The sequence below is a fragment of the Zonotrichia albicollis genome, chromosome 8, assembly GCF_047830755.1.
Source record: "Zonotrichia albicollis isolate bZonAlb1 chromosome 8, bZonAlb1.hap1, whole genome shotgun sequence".
Taxonomy (NCBI): domain Eukaryota; kingdom Metazoa; phylum Chordata; class Aves; order Passeriformes; family Passerellidae; genus Zonotrichia; species Zonotrichia albicollis.
In genome coordinates, this window is record NC_133826.1 from 21,051,596 (window position 1) to 21,072,028 (window position 20,433).

The 20,433-nt window shown below is 41.9% G+C and overlaps 1 protein-coding gene across 2 annotated transcripts in view; it reads right to left on the minus strand.

The window, feature by feature from the left end:
- Positions 1 to 19,590, minus strand: part of VAV3 (vav guanine nucleotide exchange factor 3) — a 148,976-nt gene extending 129,386 nt beyond the window's left edge. For both annotated transcript variants that reach the window (XM_074546198.1, XM_074546197.1), the window contains exon 1: positions 19,280 to 19,590. In XM_074546198.1, coding sequence (XP_074402299.1) covers positions 19,280 to 19,483 — 204 coding nt within the window. In that variant the 5' untranslated portion in view covers positions 19,484 to 19,590. The remainder of the gene's footprint in view (positions 1 to 19,279) is intronic.
- Positions 19,591 to 20,433: the final 843 nt, after the last annotated feature.

A 20,433-nucleotide genomic window follows, 5' to 3' on the forward strand; every position in this document is an offset into this window, starting at 1 on the left:
CCCATAAGGTGTACTTAAAATTGTGCCATGGAAAATGGCTTCTGTAAATGACAAAACTGTTCAGGACACTGATTTACTACATGGATGTATTGTCATTGGTCCCAACACAAGCTTTCTAAATACTCAACATTTCAACTTAGCTGATGAAATATTAGTAGTTTTCAGAAACCTCAAAACCTACACCTACCTAAAGGAGTTAAAACTTATTTAACTCCTTTAAATAAGGAGGGGCAGGGGGGAACCCTAGTAGGGCAGGGGGGAACCCTAAAGCCTCCAGCTTAACTAATACATTTAAACAGCAAAAGCAATGCAAAGCCTCAAACTAATTAGCTCTCAACACTTTTACAGTCAGAGACAACAAAAATTATATTCACACTGAAACCATGAAAAACCTTACAGCAACAGTATGAAACAGATCTTCACGTCTGTACAGGAGAGAACACCCAACATCTGTTCCATGTTGTTAGTTTGGCACACTACAGAGCTGCTTCCATTGTACCTTGGTATCTTTTATTCATGACTGTGCTTGGTTTTTACCAAGTCTCTAACATTGGCACAATAACACAAGATAACCTCTTACTTTCCCTATACCTGTGCAAGGGAAATAAATATTGGGGTGGGCCCTGAATGAGCCCAATGAAGGTGTGACACAAAGCTGCCTGGTGTGACACATGAGCTAAAGGCACAGAATTCACTGGGGATCCACACCCGACTTCACTCCATTACAGGAACACAATCCCTTTTGCTTATTTCTACCCCACACCTACAAGTAAGCACCACTGAATTCACCATCTCAGCTGGATGTTCCTGGTGAATAACTTGTGCTGCAGTGCCCTGAACACAGGCCCTACAAGCCAGCCCTGGACCTCGACTACATAATCCCTTTACAAACAACTACAGTGTGGCTTCAAGGGCATGTTTAAGTTAGCATGTACTAACTTGTTCTTTTCTGAGCACTTAGATTCTCAAAAGCTGTCAGCACTAAATCCTGCATGGAAATTCAACACACCTGGGGAGGGGAGGGGGTGCTGACAACCTACACAGGGTTGTCAGTTCCTATTAAAGGTAAATCTAGTCCAAATAACTCCTATGCTTTTCCATTTCTTACCAGCAGATACAGATCATGTACTAGGGCTTTGATTTCCACAAGGAAGGAACAATATTCTTATTAACAGTCTTTACTGTTAACATGCATCATTCATTAAATACTTTCAATGTTTTCTCAAATTGCATATGTGTATTCTTTTCCAAATTCCTAAGGTCATGGAATAAATTCCTACAAGACCTTAAGGATGCAAGTATAGCCCTCTACAAATTGCCCAATATGAATCTGACTGTCCTCTAGTTACCTATTTTAAAAATCCACTGTTCTATTTTTGCTGGTGTGTCACTTCAGGTTTGCAGTTTATTAGACCATTCTGTCCATGCCAAGGACAGGGGTTTCCAATATATTCAGAGAATACTTCAAGGATTGCAAGTCAATTAAGTAGAACAGATAAGTCCAGAAGCCCAAACCACAAAGCAGTGGGAACAGCCATGAATTGAAATCAAACTCCAAAAATAAATTTGCGGGATTGGAGGCAAAAGCTCAGTGGCTGGATAGTGTACTGACTACCTTTTTACATTTTACATTTTTATTTGAGATGTTCTCTGGAGCGTCAACATACTGACCTGCCACCAAATGCAATCCTCAGTGCATCGAGTGCCATACAGTGGCATCTCAGAAGTGCTACCTAGCACTTCCACTGGACAACCCCTCTGTTTCCACACTACCAAGGATAGCAAATAATCTCTTCTCTAGGGCTCTCAGTCTCCCTCCCTATGTTGCCTCTTGCCAAAAGCTGACAAATTCTTCATTTTCTGTTGCTTGTTTAATACAATCAAAAACCTCTACTGCCCTCGTCTGAACTTCTTTCATTTCATCGCACCCTTCTTAAAACAGAAGACCACAACTACAGACTACTGGAGTACTGTGGTTTATGCAGCAGACTACAATGGCATAATGAGCCATAATGCATAACAGCATAATGAATGTTTGGGGCACAAACAAGCTTCAGCACATGCATTTTGCAAAATTCCCTGGGTACCACATCCTCCACTGCTCCCTATGGGAACAGACTACTATTCTGAACAATCTGGTCTGGATGTCAATGGTGAAGTAGATCAAACAGTGGTTTGATCCACAGCTGCAATTCCTGTGATAAATAGCACACAAAACCATTAAGAGTTCTCAACTCCCAAAAATTCTGAGGGAACAGGCAATTAAAATACAAATCTAAAAATGTAGAACTAACATCTTGTTTTTACCCACAACTGTTTCCCACCATGACACTGAAATCCAGCCCGTGTTAGGCAAACTGCACTTCATTTGTTCAGTGACATGCAAGCCTCCTAATTAGGGGGTTCAAGTGAAGTATCTAGACAGCACAAGAATTGGTAAGTTTCAGAACCTTAATTTACACCACCAACTTAAAAACAGATGAATCTTTGTGAAATTGCAGTAGGCTTCCTTCCTTAAGAAGGCTGACAAACAGTGAAAGAAAGGTTCAGTGGACATTAAACATTCCACTTGTACACCATCATAGGCACTTGCTGTCTAAAAGGCTGCATTCACTCCCTCCAAGCTGCCTGCCAAAATGAAACACATCATTGAAGGCAACACAAATTTGTGTGGGAGATGTGTCAAAGTTGCATAAATCCCTACTTCCACTAGTATGAATTAACAGCTGTGATCATCTCAGCAGAGGCAAGTAAGTGGATGCTCATAGAAATTCATCTGTCACCTCTATATGTGTCCCATTTCATGTAACAGCTAAATGAACTGATACCTTGGTCTCACAATAACAGTTAAGGTACACCAAGAAATGGTCCAAAACTTCATTTCAAAGAATGTCAGTTTGGAATCTCAGAGTAAAATACGAATGACCATGGTCTCATGAGAAAGAGAATTTATGAAAATATGAAAAGAAAAAAATTAAAATCCTAGAGCACAAATCAGTATTTGTAATAGCCTAAAATAATCAAATTGTAAATAAACCAAATACATTGAAACCTGAGCAGAGTATAGTTTAGCATCATCTGGACTCAGTCTGCTGAGCAATTTGATGCAGGGTTTCAAATGGAGTATGTGAGCACCAGTGAGAAGTCTGCTGAGTCTTAAGATACTAATATCATATTTTTCTATAACCCAATTAAGAAAACTGTTCTTAAATAACCATAACATAGATGGTGGTTTCAAACAGCTCATTATAAGCAACATGAAGGTCGGCTCAGTAAAGAGCCTAACATAACTGTGACTAGATATGTTGCTCTTCAGCAGGTAAAGTCCATGGGAGACCATGAAAAACCACACAGGAAACCTGCCTTGTCAACAAGAGAGCAGCATGAAGCCCCAGATGCAGAGCAAGCTTAGTGTCTCCCCTGAGCCCCAAGCCTCAGAGGCCACAATGACCCCTCAGCAGTGCAAAAGGCCCCCAGCCAGACTGCAGAAGCTTTGCGGTCTCTTGGCAGTTCCTGTGATTCACACTGCAGAATGGTGGGGGGCTGATGGAGCCAAGGAGGAGCTGTTCAGAGCATGGGGCAGAAGATGAAAGTCCCACCTCAATAACCACCCAGGGCACTCTGCCACCAATACCTTGTCAAGTACATGTATCTTGCCACACATTTCCACTCTTGCTTCACAATCCCCTTGGGAAGAGAACTACAGAACATTGCACCAAAATAATAATTTTTAATAATTAAAGTGCAATGTGGTTTGAGTTTTGGCACATTATCCCAAGTGTCCATAGACAAACTATGCCAAGGATCATTTTAAAGTAAAAAACTCACCACAGTCTTTGTGCTACTGACTCACAGTTGAATGACTTCAGAACTGCACACATATTGGTGACCTCATGAAAAGCACATTTCTTGAAGCATTTTAAAAACACCTGTAAAAGATATTCCTCATCCCTGAAAGAAGGGCTATGTAAATTATTACTGTTAGTTTCACCCTTGTATTTCCACTTCCCTTAAATTTACAAGAAATTTACAACAGCGCCAGAAAAACTCATCTACCAAGGCAACCAGAGAGCCACTAACTTGGGAAGTCCTCATTCAGTGCTCTGCTGGTCTTTTGAACTTAGTGAAGAGAGCTGGATCCTGTTTTATTCATAAAATTAATCTGATTAAAATCTGAGATGCTCATACACATAGAATTAATTAAATATCCCATAATTTAGCAGCAGTGTGTGAGTGATAGCACAACACAATTTAAGTTGGTTGTATAAATATGTCCCTGTCATCCTAAATGTCACATCATCAATAACATTCAGTTTAAAAAGGCACACCAAAATCACAGCAAGATACTGGCTATTTACACAAATCTACATAAAAACCAACAGTCACTCTTGTCATGGCTAAAAGTTTCTGCATGAGCAGTAACCCATAACTGGTTTTGGCACTGATGCATGCATAAAGGAAAACATACAACCTAATATAGGGACAGTGAAAGCATCTGCCTGCGAGCTGTAGGCAAATATTTTTTCTATCCTGTTATACAAAAGAACACGTACAGAAGCAGTACAAGCAGCTGCTGTAGCATACTTCCAGGCCTCTGCACAAGCATCAGCTTACTAATTGCCTAACAGAACATCACTTCAACACAAATGGTTCCTTAGGTGGTTTTTTAAAATAACACATTGAATGTAAATATTGGAGCTAAGCTGTAAGAATGTCTAGATTTTGTCTAGAAAACCTCATTTTATGTCTGGTTTTGTTTAGTATTGTTTTGTTCTACAGACTAATCAGCTACATAAAATGAAGTCTAAATAAAACACAGTGTGATCCTGGATTAGTGACTATAGTCTAAAAGGCATAATAGCTTATTGAGACAAGATTAGAAAGAAAAACAAAATCAATATATATGCAATTTGTAACTGGGTATTTATAACAATGACAGATCTTTCTCAGCCTCTCTATGGAGACGTTCTTAGCACTGGAGAAGCAACAATAGTGATTTTCAGAAAAATGGACACAACAACTCTGGCAAGGCTAATTCTTGCCTTTAAGTCAGATAAGCAGAATAGCAGCATGGAGTCCATGTAGCAGAAGACAAACTTGTTTGATTTGTTGCAAGATGATATTTTAGTGTGAACAACTAGACAGAAAAAATATTCAGCAACAGTCTTTTAATAGATCAGAATAGGTGAGGTTACATGTAACAAGGACAGGAGAGTAATTAGTCAAAACAATTAGAATAGACCCTTGCAACTAATTTTCTGGCTAGAGGAAATATTTGTATTCAGATCCTGTTCACTTTTTTCAGAAACAAGCATTCTTCTATTTATGACAATAACATGCTGCTTCTCAATATGTGTTCTTAAAAAACCCCAGAAATCGGTCTAATTATTGAACTCTTGCACTGCTCACTTATTTCTAAATGAAACCACAAGAGCAGCTATGTTGGTACATTCTTTAGCAAGGACTGGAAACTCACAAGTCTGTGACTCATTGTTCCGCTGCAAACACACACAACTGACCCAAGTGAGCTCTGAACATGACTCACAGCGCACCAAAATCTGTCCAGATCTGCCACCAGCGAGAGCCCACCCCATCAGGACACAACTCCTGACAAACGCTCCCATGGCCTCTCTGCTCAAGTCTTCCCACCTGGTTCCAGAGTCTCGCCAGGCAGAAAGGAGCTCTTTCTCTCTGGAGGAGACAAGGTACCCACACATCTGCTAAATTCTGTCAGGTGTACACCCTGCCATCAATAAACACAACCTCAAGTTTGTGCAAGTCTGCTCTCTGTAAATCAAAGGGATAAGGATGGCAGGGGGACCAATAAACTGTGGTTCAAATGACATTCCTTTTTCAATACCAGTATGCCTTGCCACTCAAGGGTATTTCTGATTAATTTTTTTGACAGCTGCAGAGAACTAGCAAAAAGTAAATTGTCCCATTTCCTTATCTGTCAAAACAAGTCAAGTTACTGTCTGCTAAATGTGGTAATTTTTTGTTTCCAATAGAGGACACTCAAGAACATGCACAGGAAATCCAAGGACCTCCTAACAGAACAATATGGAAATCACTTTTTCTCAATGACTACTATTAGGAAAACTTGAAAGTTTATTTAAAAAAACTACCCATTTCAAAGCCAGTTGAGGGAGAGAAAAAAACACCACACACAAATTATCTGCTCATCATGTGTTCTCACAATGAATTCTATAAACACTCAAGATCCCTAGTTTATTTTCCACTGGGGACACTAATAATTGGCAAGAAAATACAGAGAAATTAGAATGGTTGAAAAAAAAAAAAGGTTGGAGAACAAATTTTAAAAGGCATTTCTCTAGTTAAAGTCATTCTCACAATTACATACAGTAAGAAAGTTAAAGGAAGTATTAAAGAGGAGGCTAGACTTTGCAATGAAGAAAGCATGATAGAAAACTAAGCAAAAGCCACTTCCTCACAGCAGCATATTTCACTTCTGAAAAGGTATCTGAGACAAGTTATTCACAAGTTATGACAGATTTGATATCAAAGTAAAAAAATCACTGACCTGGATCAAGATCCAATACTAATCCAGGTCAATGATTTTTGTGCTTTAAGTTCTCATCAGTATCTCATTGTGAAACAAATAGTTTAAAGCTGCTCTAGTACTTCAAATTATATGAAACCATAACACCAGCTAGCATGAAGGGATGAGTATGACAATTACTGTTCAAATGTATGTTCTCCATTAAACCAAGAAACTGTGTGGAAATAATTACATATAGTTCCATAAGAAGCTTTAAAAAAATAAATCACAAATGGTAACATTGAACTGCTTCAGCCTCAAGTGGGGAAATAACATGAACAAACCAAGACAAAAGGTGCACATTTACAGGACAGTTACTGGTCACTGATGCCTTGACCTTCTCAAGCTTTCATTGACAGCACATCCACTTCCATGGAATAACCAGCTGGGCATCACCCAATTCCCTGCCTGCAACTTCCTTGAATTATACCAGGGATATGACTCTGTCCATCCACAGAGAAAAAACAAGCAAAATCCCAGAAACCTGAAGAAACAAACTATTTAGTATGAAGGCAAGCCCTCAGGAACATCATTGTGTAGCAACTTGTATCTCACAATACAGATACTCAGTGTAGTGGTTGTCTCATTTTGAATGTAAATACTGAGTCTGGGAAGCAAAAATATAATTATCATGTCTATCAGCCTCTGAAGAGAGAGTGGAACTCACTGGAAAGACACAGAAACCACTGAGACTGATGTCCAACACAAAGGAGATGCAGGATGAACATGCTGGCTAGCAGAACTGGCTATTTCTGCCTTGCAAGCAACCTTGAAAATCAATCTGAGAAGTAGTTAAAAATAACTACCATTCCATCCCCACCTGCTCCTCAGGACACAGCCACAGAATAATATTGCTTAAGCACTGGTGTGGTGGCACAAATCTCCAGAGGTTGGTGACAAGGGCAGAAATCAAGTGCTTCTGCCTTTGAAAAGAACAAGTTTGCAGTCTGATTCACCCTGCAGGCTGCCAGCACTAGCTTTTATCCTCATCACTCCACCAGAGTGATCTGCCCAGTCACCTGGAACAAAGCAAAATAAATTTGGGGATACCCTCACACATGTTGCAAAGCTCTGACTGCAACAGGGACGCAGCAGAAACTTTTAAAATAACAGGTGAAAGCAAAGCAATCACCATTTACCAAAAGTGGTCACTGAAAAGCAGTTTGAAATAGCCCAGCATGAGATTGCTGGTCAAGCACTGTCTGGTCCCTTGAATCCCATTTTCACTGGTGCTGAAAGCACAACTTCCACCAGAGCCTTCATGCCCAGCTCTCTCATCCACACAGCTTCCGGAGGAGACGCGCTCTGCACCATGTAGGAAACGGATTTCAGACAATCCGCAGAGCGATGAGGCCAACAGGAACAGCAGAGACAACAGGGAAGTGGAGGGGAAACAGTCCAACGGAAGAAAGAGCATCAGGAATGAAGTGAAGAAGGAAACAGATGCACTGGCAGGAAAAGAAAATACAAGTGGGAGGGGAAGGCAAATATAGAAGGTGAAAGTAATACAGACCAGTTTGAGAGGACAGAGCACAAGCACAAACAAGCTGCAGAACAGATGAGTCAAAACAAATGAGAATTATAGACAAGAAGGAAAGGTGGGGAAAATAGTAATAATTTTAATAACCCCAGACTCATCACAGCAGTACTTAGTAATCACAGAGCAGTCTGGGTTTCTGATAGGTGACATCACATCACCTGAGTCAAGACAGAAAAATATGAAAAAGGGAAGATTGGAAAAAGGCTGCCACTAGCAGACCCATCAGGAAAATGAAATATTCTACAGAAGCCCTAACATCTCAATTCTGCTGCCCTTTCAAATCAAGATGAAAGGCATTTTAAGTTCATTAAACTTTAACATTACTTTATTGAAACACTGGATTTTGAGGTCAAGCTCTAATATTCATGAGCACAAAACAAAAAAAGCTGAATACTACTCCATTTCTTTTCTAAATAGTTTTAAAAACATCTTCCAAGAACGGCATTTTTAGGGCTCACTTTCCTGCTAAACTGCTTCACCATGAATTTTAGATTGGACACAAGATTAGATGAAACCACTTGTTTCTCACTGGAATTAAAAGATACATAACTTAGGAGTTATTTCCAAACCTAAACGTTTAGCAAAATATATTTGTGGTCCTGCATTTTGGGCCTCAGATTTGGACAAGCATTTTTTAAAAGCCATTCCATTGCATGGAAATGGACACAGGTTCTGTGCCAGAAGGAACAAGTCCTGTATTAATATAACAACTACCTTTAGGAGACCTACACAGACAAATTCCACCAAGACAACAATTTTGCCCCAAAAAAGAATGTCTAAGGCTTTTGTTGCTAAGCAGAGGCCATATCCACTCACAAGTACTGCTGATGGAAGGATCCACCCCTCAGGCTTATTTCTTGTGAGGTGTGCTAAGAGACAGTGGTACATAATACATTCCCCCTCTTGTTTCAGGACTTGTTAATTAATTGTTGTTTTCCTGTGTCTCTCCCATTGGTCATGGCAAATAATTTATAATTGTTTTTAATTACGTAATTTTTAATTCTTAGCAGGTATTTTTAACACTAGAGAATAATTCACATTCCATTAATATTGCTAGAGCTTGTGCTCTTGAAATAACGTGATGCGCTATGGGGCTTCCAAGCTACAAAAACCTACATTCTCAGAAAAGAGAAAGCAGATACCTTAAATTAAGCAGATTCCCCAGGGGTCTACGAATCTGAGCAATTATAGCTGGGAAGACACACAAATTTGAAATACCTTCCAGTGTGCTTCTCAGGAGCTTCTCACGAAGTGCAGCCCACCCTGTAGCCAGCATGGCTCAGCTATCTCTGCATCCACACTCTCCCATCACCCCCAAGCCTTTCATCTCAGCTCATCATTTCACCGGGGTCTTGAGCAGAAAGGGAAACTACAGGGCTATGATACAACTACAGAGGCATTCCAATAGGATTACAGGAGTGACTTCCAAAGAGCTGCATAAAACCTGCAACAGCACAGTACCAGTAGCTACCAGCACATTCTGAGGCACAGTCCTTCTAACCAGCAATATTGCTTGAAGGCATCACTGAGAACAATTGGGGAGTTAAACCTCAGCTTTACAAAGAGTGCCATCTGTTCAGCATACTTGCAGTGAAACCAGCGGTCTCAGCACAATCCACAGAGAAGATGCATCACCATATTCAGTGCTGCCAACCACAAATGCAAAGTGAATGAACACAGACCCGGAATAACTTTCTCATGACTACTTCTAGTGATTAACATCAAGGCACAGTGGTGGGTAAATGTGCACTGCCCTCTGTGATGGAGAAAAAGATGGTCAGGACAGGCAGAAATCAAAACAAAATGGCTCGAGTTAACCCTGCTTGGGACTCCCATAAAACCCCAGGACGTGACACACCTGTTAAAGATCACTTAAGGTTTTAAGTGTTCTGCACTTTTAAAAATGTTCTAAGAATTCAGTCAAACCAAACACTGCTGCTAAGAGGACACACACCCCCCAAACAAGCCCTCTGGGGGTATGGCCCAAAAATTGTTACTTCACATCAAGCATCCAAAAAGCTAATTGAAATCCATACACAAACCCCAAAAAAAAAAAAAAAAGGAAAGGAAAGTGGAAAATTAGAGCTCAGCAGGAATTCTCAACAATGTTTAAAAATAGGAAGTCTCCAATTCAGAAGAGAACATGGTCCACCCTGACACCCTTTGTGCGCATACGCAAAGGTTAAACCATTAAGACAAAGTGAAACCTAAATATTTCCGGAAACAACTGCACACAATTTAGCAAAACTGGTACTATTGTGAAATGCAAAATTTGAGCCACAAAGTAGGATGAAGAGGCTTTTAAAATAGCTGCCTCAAAATCAGTTAGCTTTTAAAAGCTTGGCAGAAATCCCTTTCCAACCAACCACACATCAACTGACCATAAGCCCAAAGGCAGCAGCCTGCAAGGGCACTTCAGGGAGTCTCACCCTTTCTATTTTGGGAGTGAAAGATGCTGCAGGCAATAGCAATAATTTGAACGTTCTCTCTGGTTCTCTCCTACACTACTTTTTCCAGGAAAAAGAAATTCAAATCTTGATCTAAATCCTACAGAGCTAAGCAGGATTAATGAGTGTTCTCTTAAAGTTACAACTCACATGGCAGCACTATGTCATCATCATACCTCCATCCAGAGACACCTAAAATCTGAGGGGACATTCGGGCACAGAAGGTGTGGACCTCCATCTGCTTTAACCTTCTCTGTGCTGAAATCAGACATCATTATGCATAGATCCTGAGCAATTCAGAGGGAAAAATACCATGGCCCTCATGGCCTTTATCAGCTGATATAAGGCACCACTGCTACATGAGGCAGTGGTTGCTGGGAATTCAAAGTCACTCACTGGAGCACATAAGCACAATTTAAATTTTGGCTGCTAATACACAAGCAGAGCACAAGGAATTATACAAGCTATGATGATGCTATGATTATTACAGTATCTTAGTTTCAACCATGTGCAAGCAGAATAACACATTCATCCTTTAAAGCATGAAATTTCCTGCACAAGAGTGAAGTCAGACTGCTTTGACAATTAACACTAAGGGCCAAGTTCTAATCATTCTATTTTAGCTGACTCTCAAGCTTCTTTCCATGTAGAAACAGTGTGAATGAAGGAACAAGCCATGGTACAAAACACCCTAAGTACAGATTATACAGCACATATCATTACACAACTCAGAAACAAATAGGTACATTTGATGGCACCAAGGATTAAAGGGCATATCCAAGGATTTTGGAAATACAAATAATCTTGTTCTGCTAAGCTTTACCACTTAAAAATATACTTTAAAAATGCCCTGCTTTTTTGGTAGGGTTGATTGGAGTTTTTTCAGAAGATATTTGATTATAGCAACAATTTATTTTCTGTGGGTTTTTTTATTTATTTGGCTTTTTTGTTTTGTTGTTGTTTTTTGTTTTCCTTGTTTGTTTCTGCAGGGCAATCATACCATAATCTCTATATGATTTAAAATAAGTTTCAGGAATAGAATGAGCAGAAAACTAAGTACTGACAGATTAACTGAATACCTATTAACCAATTTTAAAATAAAATTCTGAATGAAAGCAAAGGGCAAAAACATTAAGGATTGTAATATAAGACATCTGAACCACACCTGTAGGTCTGCAAGAGCATTTTAAACAGTACATGAGTGGCTTTTATACAAATTGATACAATACCTCCATAGTATGCATTTTGTGTCTAATGTTTCATGTTGTGAATATACAAAGAAACAAATATCCTACTAACAGTCCTTCAGTGTTTCATGTTACCAAGGCATTCACTATTGACATTTAGTATAGGATGACAAGAAAGGGTTATTGACCCATATTTTTCCAAAAGATATATTCTCACTTGACAATGTGGTAACTGAAGCCAATAGCATTCACTGAGCTTTGAGAGAACATCTTTCTCTTAAATATAAAAACTCAAAGATGTCAGTTCAGATTGCATTTTACACATCATAAGCCTTAGCAAACAGCTGGTATTTCACAATGCCTCAAGTCTTAAACATGACTTGTCAAAGCAAAATAAGAGGGAAGAAAAGGTAGCTCCAGATGATGCCAAGTACACTAAAAAGTGCAAGAGAAGAAATCAATAGTCATTTGATAAACTGCACATCAATTCATATTCCTCTGTGAAACTGAATTTTTTAAATACTGAAATAATAGAATGTAAGGTATTACTAAATATTGCTATGAAGTATTATGGAATGAGATGAAAGTACTGCAATGCTGTTTCACAGCAACAGAAAGAAATCAAAGGTTTCTGATGGGGGACTTTCTTCAGTTTGGTCTTTAAAGAACCAGAGGTACAATTTTAGTATTGTGGGAACAAGTTCAAAACCTGGCACCTCTACATAAAGCAAAACGTAAAGAAGATTAAATTATCAGTGACCTAATAAAACAATGCATATTCCTCTGTACTCACACCCACACAAGCCAGGACTCCCCTGCCTGCTCCAGGCGGTGACACACTCAGCTCTGGCCAGGCCAGTCGCTGCCCTGTCCCCCAGCATGTGGCAGCACACAGAGGGAACACACCCCAGCGGCTTTGCCTTGCAGCCACACACGCTTGTCCTGTTCCCCTCTGGGTCAGCTGCTGGTCCAGGAGCCAGCATTACCTCAGCAGAAGGGTCTCCTCTGTTTCACCAAGATCAAACCATGCTCTGGAAGCCCTTGGTGCCCGTGCCTCTCACCAGCCTGCCAGCCACTGCTCCCATTACCCTGCTTGCTCCCCAGCACCCGGACCATGCCAGCCACGCTCAGCTATGCCAGCTCCTGCTGCCACGGCCAGGATGGATGCACCACACACTCCCTGCAGGCTCTGCCCCCCATCCCCTGCAGCTGCCTTGCAGCCCTTTCTCTCCTTGCCCTCTGTATTTCCTTCTCTACAACTATGACTTCATCAACTCTTGACCTTCAGAGGAGAGCGGAAGGAGACGCATGTGGGAAATCCAAGCCCCTCTGTGTCCCAATGCACAAACTGTACTGCTGGTTTTGCTAACCCAGCCTGATGTGCAGTGCTGCAGCCTGGCAAACAACCTCCTGCACCTCACAGGCCCAAGGCAGCACGTTACACCAGAGACTGGCATGCCAGCATTGATAAAGCCATTATCCATTACCATTAAAGAGTAACACAGCATATCCAGATTGGTTTTTTGTACTTCTCTTGCGATAAATATCAAAATTCTTAAGTGTCTTGCTTGCTGATACCATTTTCAAACCAGCTTCCTAAATTCTTATGACTGACCATTCTCTGTAGTTAATATTGTTTCCCTTGATTATATCCTCCTACTTTCTCTCTTCTTTAACCCTTTAGATTTGTTTCTTTTCATAAGCAGTTCAACTTGCCACTATCATGGGTCTCTCACCTTTGTCAGACAAGGCTCTGAAAAAAACTTGGCTTTTCCCACATGACACAGCAGTGAGCCATACAGAGACATTAATTTATATCATCCACTGCTGGCAAATGCTACAGCTTCTGTGAGAAACCAGCACAAACATTTTTTCTATTAATGCATTACATAGATGCCAGCACACCAAATTTTGTGCAGAAGGGAACATTTGAGACACCTCTTGGCAAGATGCATATGCTGCATTTAATAACTCTACAATAAATATAACATGTAAAATAAGCTTTGCCATAGAGTACAACTACAGTTTTCCCTTCCCCCTGACAAAAAAGAAACTATGTGAATCAGTTAAAATCATTATATCAGTTTTCAAGAGCTATTTTCCTCACCTTCTTAAGGTAGGAAGAATTACCTAGAAAAACCAGGTCAGTACTGTTTCATCAGTCTTTTCTTGGAACAAAACAGAGGTCATATTAAGGTTTCGCTTTGAACAAATACTTATTTAAAATATTTTATCCAGTCCAACACATATAAGACATGCATATCTACATACAAGTTACACATGGATAAATACACATTTTCTAGATAATATATCTTATAGCAAATGTAGTTTTCATTTAAATGAATCATGGAAATAAAGTTTAATGTGGTGAAGATGTTATGTGGACCAAAGTACCAGCAAGTAAGCAAAGAGATTGAAAACATTTATAGAGTTAAAAAATTTTAAAACAACTGAATTCTTTTAAATGTATTTGAATATACAGTAAGATTGAAAGAATTCAAGAATAGGGGGCAGTTAAATACTGACAAAACTGAACCAGTTCCTAAACCCTTGTTCAAGCCCAAGAAGTTTTACATTTACATTAATACAGTTTTTCTGAAACTGTAGCTTTGTGGTACTTCCTAGCACGCAACATAAGAAGCAAACACAGCACAGCCACCTGCAGGGAGCTTACAGAGGGGCTGCACACTCAGGGCAGGAGATCAGGGGTGTCAGCTGGGGGAATGGGGAAGCTCCAAGCCAAAGGCAGCATCAGAGGTTTGTCTCACACAGCACACCCACATCCTGAGACCACCTGATACCACTGCAATCAAGAAAAATCAACTCCTGCACAAAAGCTCTGTCACCACACCAAAATACAGCATGAATGACAAGATAACCAACTTCCTTTGGACAAAATGGCCACACCAAAAAAAGTAACTCCCTAAAATTAGAAAGTATTTGAACTTTTAATACTAAGTGAGGGATATTTTGTTTATTTTTATTGGAATAATAAGAAATTGTTATTTTTGATATTTAATCTATGTCAGCATCCCCTTTAGGTAAATTCCCATGGCAGTATTGCATTAAGTGCTGTTTTCCTGTTTAGCAATCTCTCACAACTTAACTTGCAAAAACCATTTCAAAACTAGCCTGCAAAGTATTAAAGAAAAAAGATAAGCATTAAACAGATGACATCTTCTGCAAATCTATCATAATCCATTGGTTTAAGTTTTACATTTCTGGTGATAAATTACTTAAATTCTTGTCTGATGACAACTAAACATTAGGATTAGTACTTTCTGTTATGGATCACTTGTATTTTTATTACTTTCACCAGCCTATATTGCCAAGAGGCAGCATCTGAGACAAGTGAATGACTACAGTGAACAGCTCTGAAGACACAGACACTGAGCTTCAGTGCTCCATCCTCTGCCTCACTGTCACCAGGGACTGAGGCTGCACTTCAGGGGAACCCTGTAACACACCAGCACAACAGTCAACCTCCCCTACTCATTCAGCAAATTCCCTCTTCTAGCTCCATTCCCAGCAGCTAGTGCTGAAGTGTTTGGTGCCTGCAATAACGGCACTTTGACAACACTGAGTCAGGCAGGCTCCCCTACAGCCAAAAAGGTATCTCTTGATCCATCACTTACATTTCCTTTTCTGATGGCACATGCATCAGAAAAGGAGATGTAAGGTTAAAGTAACTCAAGTTGTTCACTCGTGGGAGTTCAAACAGCAAAGTGAGTTTGAGCCTCGACACAAGAGCTCTTAATAGAGCCAACATTTTCCTGTTCTGTTTCAAGTGAAAACTCCTGGACATGCATGTCCCTGAACCTGAATTTCCAACCTCATACAAAGCCCACGTGTAATTTTTCACAGGGGACCTCACACCAAGACACACCAGCTTCTCAGACAGGAGCCTGGCAGCACTGAGCTGGCAATCCAGAACAGAAAGGCTCAATGCTGCTTAGCTTTTACATATACAAGGTTTATACTTTTAATATCTGAGGCTCACTTTCTGCAAAGTGTAACTGACTGGATCAGCTTCTGTTCTTCAAAGGACAACTTCCACCAACCAAATATACATAGTTTCATAAACAATGAAATATATCATAGTTTCATACAGTAATGCAGATAAAAACAGACAGCATTCAGAAGGTTCAAACCCCAGTGTTTACACCCTAAAGCCACTGAGACATTTCTCTTGTACAGGCATTATCTCTAAAAAGGTAAAGGGGCAGAATCCACAGATCTCTAACACAAAACAGCCCGCTCACAAGAACAGCTGTGGCACAAGGTGTATGGGCTGGTGATGGGACAAAGGCATGTGGTTCCCCATACTAGCCAGCCCATAAAACACACCCCACGCCATCTGGTCAAGCACATTCTGTTGCAATGCTGATCATCAATCTCAGTTCCTGCTCCTGCCCCAGCAAAGCAACAGTGCCCCTGTTTGAATCAGGCTCCACCAAAAAGCAGCATCTGGCACCACAGCATCAGCCACAATCCCTCTGCACTTTTGATGTGGCTTATAAAGGGTTACCAAGGGCTACCGGGCAAAGCTGACAGATCACTGATGTGTGATCTGCTGCATTTACTCTGAAAAAAATAAATATGTAACAAAATGGAAAAGACTTGATACTTTCATCAGAGGACTGGCACCTACTCCTAGGTCTGCCTGAGGCACCACCTCTCACCTTCCTGTTCTTTGGAACTGCTGCATTTGTAAGTAGCCCCCAAGACATGAAAACTTGGTTCATAGATCAAGGCCTGACAAACATCAACTGCAGTAAGAAACAAGGCCAAAATCAAACAGCCTGCCCTCAATGAGGCCCATTCACAAAGCCTTCATCCATCCTTCTCAGTCTCTGCATGGATTAAGAACAGTGCACAAAGAGTCCCCTGACCCATTCTAAGACTTAGTGCAAGAAACCAACATCAGCTCAGGGAGTACAGGAGCTGCAGCTCAGTTCTAGAAGATGAGGGATAAGGGCCACATGAAGCTCAAGCAGCCCAGCTAAGCAGCACAGGCACAGCAGCTCTTTCAGACAGACTCTGCAGGCAGTGGCCAAGATAAATCCCATCCTAATGCCAACTCTGCTCTGCTCCCAGTGCCTATAACTCATTACCCCACAAGGAAGGGTGAGCTAACTAGTGTTTCTACAAGACCCCAAGATCCTATGATACAGCAACTTTATGATGCAAATCTACTCTGACACAGTATTAGATTACTGACAGGTACTATTGTGACAAAACTCATAGCTTAGGGCACAACTCCAAGCAGATCTCACCAACTAGACAATCTTCAAGCCATTGAGACTTCTCCAGGAGTTGTTATTCTGAGCTCTTTACAGTCTCAGCCGCAATTTACAAGCAACTGGCAGAATTTCAATTTCAACAATTTTTGAAATTTACACTTGAGTGATCACTTCCAGCAGAAAGGGTGTCCACTTTTCAAAAAGCCCACAGAACCTCAGTAAGATCGCCAAATCTTGAACTCACAGAACACAAAGGTAACACTCCCAATAAATCCAACACTATGCAGAGTTATCCATTATAGATTTTGATCCAACAACAGTTCCCTTTGTTTAAAGGGTAAAATCAGTGTAGGGTAGAGAAATGCACCAGTGGATAGAACTGTCTGCAGCACTGTGCAGTGCAGATACCTCAGGCATACAGCAGACAAACAGACAACTCTTGTAAATAATACAATATCTACAATTATAATCCATAGTTCAAACATACTTAGAGAAATAAATGTTAATCTTGATTCCCAAAACGGCTCTAACAAAGCAGACAATAGAGCATTTTGATAACTTAGATTCACTAGACAGAAGGAGACCACCATGGTTTTAATTCATCAAAAATAAAATTAAGCAATAGTGGTCCAGATAATCAATATTAATCTAGAATTCAAGTTGATGCAATGAGTTGGGCCATTCCAAAAATATCATGATGACACATTTCTAGTTCATTAAAAAAACACAAATATAAATCAAGGCTCTGGTGTAGCAAGTGCTGAAAGGCACAAGTTGTAATGGTGCAGAGAAAAAACTGCACTGGATTCTACCATTCAGAGAAGCCCACCCTTTGTGCTCCATCGCTCAGATGAAGTATTGCCTCTGCCATTCAAGCAGGCACTTGAGCTCTCAAGTACACGGAGATAGCCTTTGTACCATTCGCATCTAGTGCAAGTCTCAGAGCTCTGACTAGCTGAACTACGTTTTTCCTTTTTGCACTCAGAGCTTCCAAAAAATGCTGCCTTGGTAGTAAGACATAGCTGCTAAAAGAAAGAATTAGTAAGAAATAAAATAACTGGGTTTTAAGCAAACATCAACAGAGACATGGACAAAGTAGTATAATTCACTCCACTGCTTTTTGCTAGCATCATAAACGTGAATGGCAATTTCTATTTCTGTAAATCAAAAAGAGAACCACAACACTGAAATGTTCCAGTGTATCTGTTTCTCAATGTTTTAAAACGCATGACAGGCTCAGAAGTTAGTTTCCTTCCAAACAACATCTGCTTGGCTGCCACCATCTCTGCCGAGGCATAGGTGTGCACGAAGCAGTGACAGGAAGTCAAGTATATATAGTCTCTTCTTGAATTATTAATATAATCTTATCTCGATATCTGAAGCCAACTTTATGAGTCACAGTAACAAAATATCAGTCCAAACTAAAAAAAAAACCGCATTTAAAACAGGGTAAATTAGGAATTACACTTAGGTATTAAATAATGATTCCAAATATCAACTTGAAAAGCCAAAAATAAAAGGGCCTGAATTTAAAATAAATTAAAAAATAGTATTACACAGGCAACCAGCTATCAAGATCACGATTTCTCGTTACTAATCAGTCCTCCCCATTCAGTTCACCATTGTAAGTCACAAAAAGCTGCGAAGAGCAGCTGACTGGAGCTACCAGGGCTTCTTCAGCCGCCGCTTCCCACAGCCCCTGCCCTGCCTTGGCTGCTCCGGGCGGGCTCAGCTCTCCGGCCACGCCGGCCCGGCGTCCCCAGCCGCCCTCCCTGCCCACCAATGTCCCTAGGAGTACCCAGAAAAACCAGACACGAGAGGCCGTTTGATTTGTAACCCGCTCCCATTAAACAGTAACGCACACAGATGTGAAAATGGTGACCCTGGGACTGCTGCGGGAACTTCTCCTTAGCACGGCCGCCCCACGACGGGCCCGAGGGACTCCCGTCCGAGCCGCCTCCGGCTGCGGGCCAGGAGCCCTCACGGCGCTGTCGGGAGCCGCCGGCCCGGCGCTGCAGCTGCGCCCTGTCCCAGCAGCCGGGACGGGACGGGAGCGCCGAGCCCGCGCTGGAGCGGCCGCACGGCGCAGGGAAGGTGCTCGGCGAGGAGTGCCCCGGGTTGGACTCACGCTCAGCGCCTGCAGGCGCGGAGGCTCCGGGCTGCCGGCGGGCAGCGGGCGCATCCCGCTCCGCAGCCCGCGGGTCCCGCTCCCGCAGCCACAAGGCAAAGCACGGGGAGACCCCGCAGGCAGCCCCAAGGGCGCGGACACGGGCAGCGGGCAGGGGCGGGGGGAGCGGCCTCACCTGGGACATCTGAGGGCGCAGGTTGATCTCCTTCAGGTTGATGGAGTGGCTGCGGAGGTTGTTGAGCAGCTGGCAGAGCAGGACGCCGTCGCGCAGCGTCTGCGCCAGGTCGAAGACCTGGGCCGTGTCCCAGGTGACCCGGTGGTTGGGCGGCAGCACCTTGCAGCTGATGAGCCACTGCCCGCACTGCTTCCAGGGCTCCATCCCTGCCACCGCGCCGCGATGCTGCGGCCGCGGCGGCCCCTACTGCGCCCTCCCGCCGCCGCCGCTGCCGGCCCGGCCCGTCCCGCCCCGCGGCCGCCCCGGGAGGCGGCACCGGCGGCTCCACCGCCCCTCGCCGCGCCCGCCCAGCCCGGCCCCGCTGCAGGGGGAGCGCGGGGCAGCCGCCGCCAGCCCGCCGGGCCGCTCCTCTCGTCTGCTCGCCCGGGGATGGCACAAACACAGCACCTGCGACACACAAGGCAGCTCCGACAGGCAGGTGTAGAGAGCGGCGCAGTGGCATGTTCTGCCTTATTGTCAGTCCTTTGTCCTTTCACTCAGCAAACAGCAGAGCGCTCAAAGAGGTTCCAGCAGAACGCTCTCAGCGACTTCTAGAAACGATAGAGAACACATCATGGCATAACATTGTTTTCCCATCTGTTCTCCCCTAAAGTACTTTGCAATTACTTCAATTTAATTTGCACTTTAAATAATGTTTACAAATATTTAATAACTTCCAACGAGCATTCAGACGACTTAAAATTTAAGAAAATACAAGTGATTTTAAGTTACCAAGTGTTACAAACTCCATAACCAAACAACACAAACACCAGAGTTCACAATATCCTCTAAAACTCAAAAGCTGCTATTTCTTTTTCATTTTTGAAGCAGTGCTGGAAACTTAATTTCTCAAAAAAAAAAAAATCACTTAAAAGGATACAAAAACCGGGGGGGTTTCTCTATTAAAATATGTTGGGGGTTTTTTGTTTGAGTTTTTTTTTTTTTTAACCAGAGCACTCTTTAAAAGTACTATTAACATTTATGAGAGGGGGAAAAAAACGACAACACATAGTCCAGAGTGAGAAAGCCTTCCAAGAGCAAAACACTAACATGGTTATTCAAGATAGTCTACAACTATTGCTGGTTTCCACACCTCCTCAGTTAAAACCTTGACA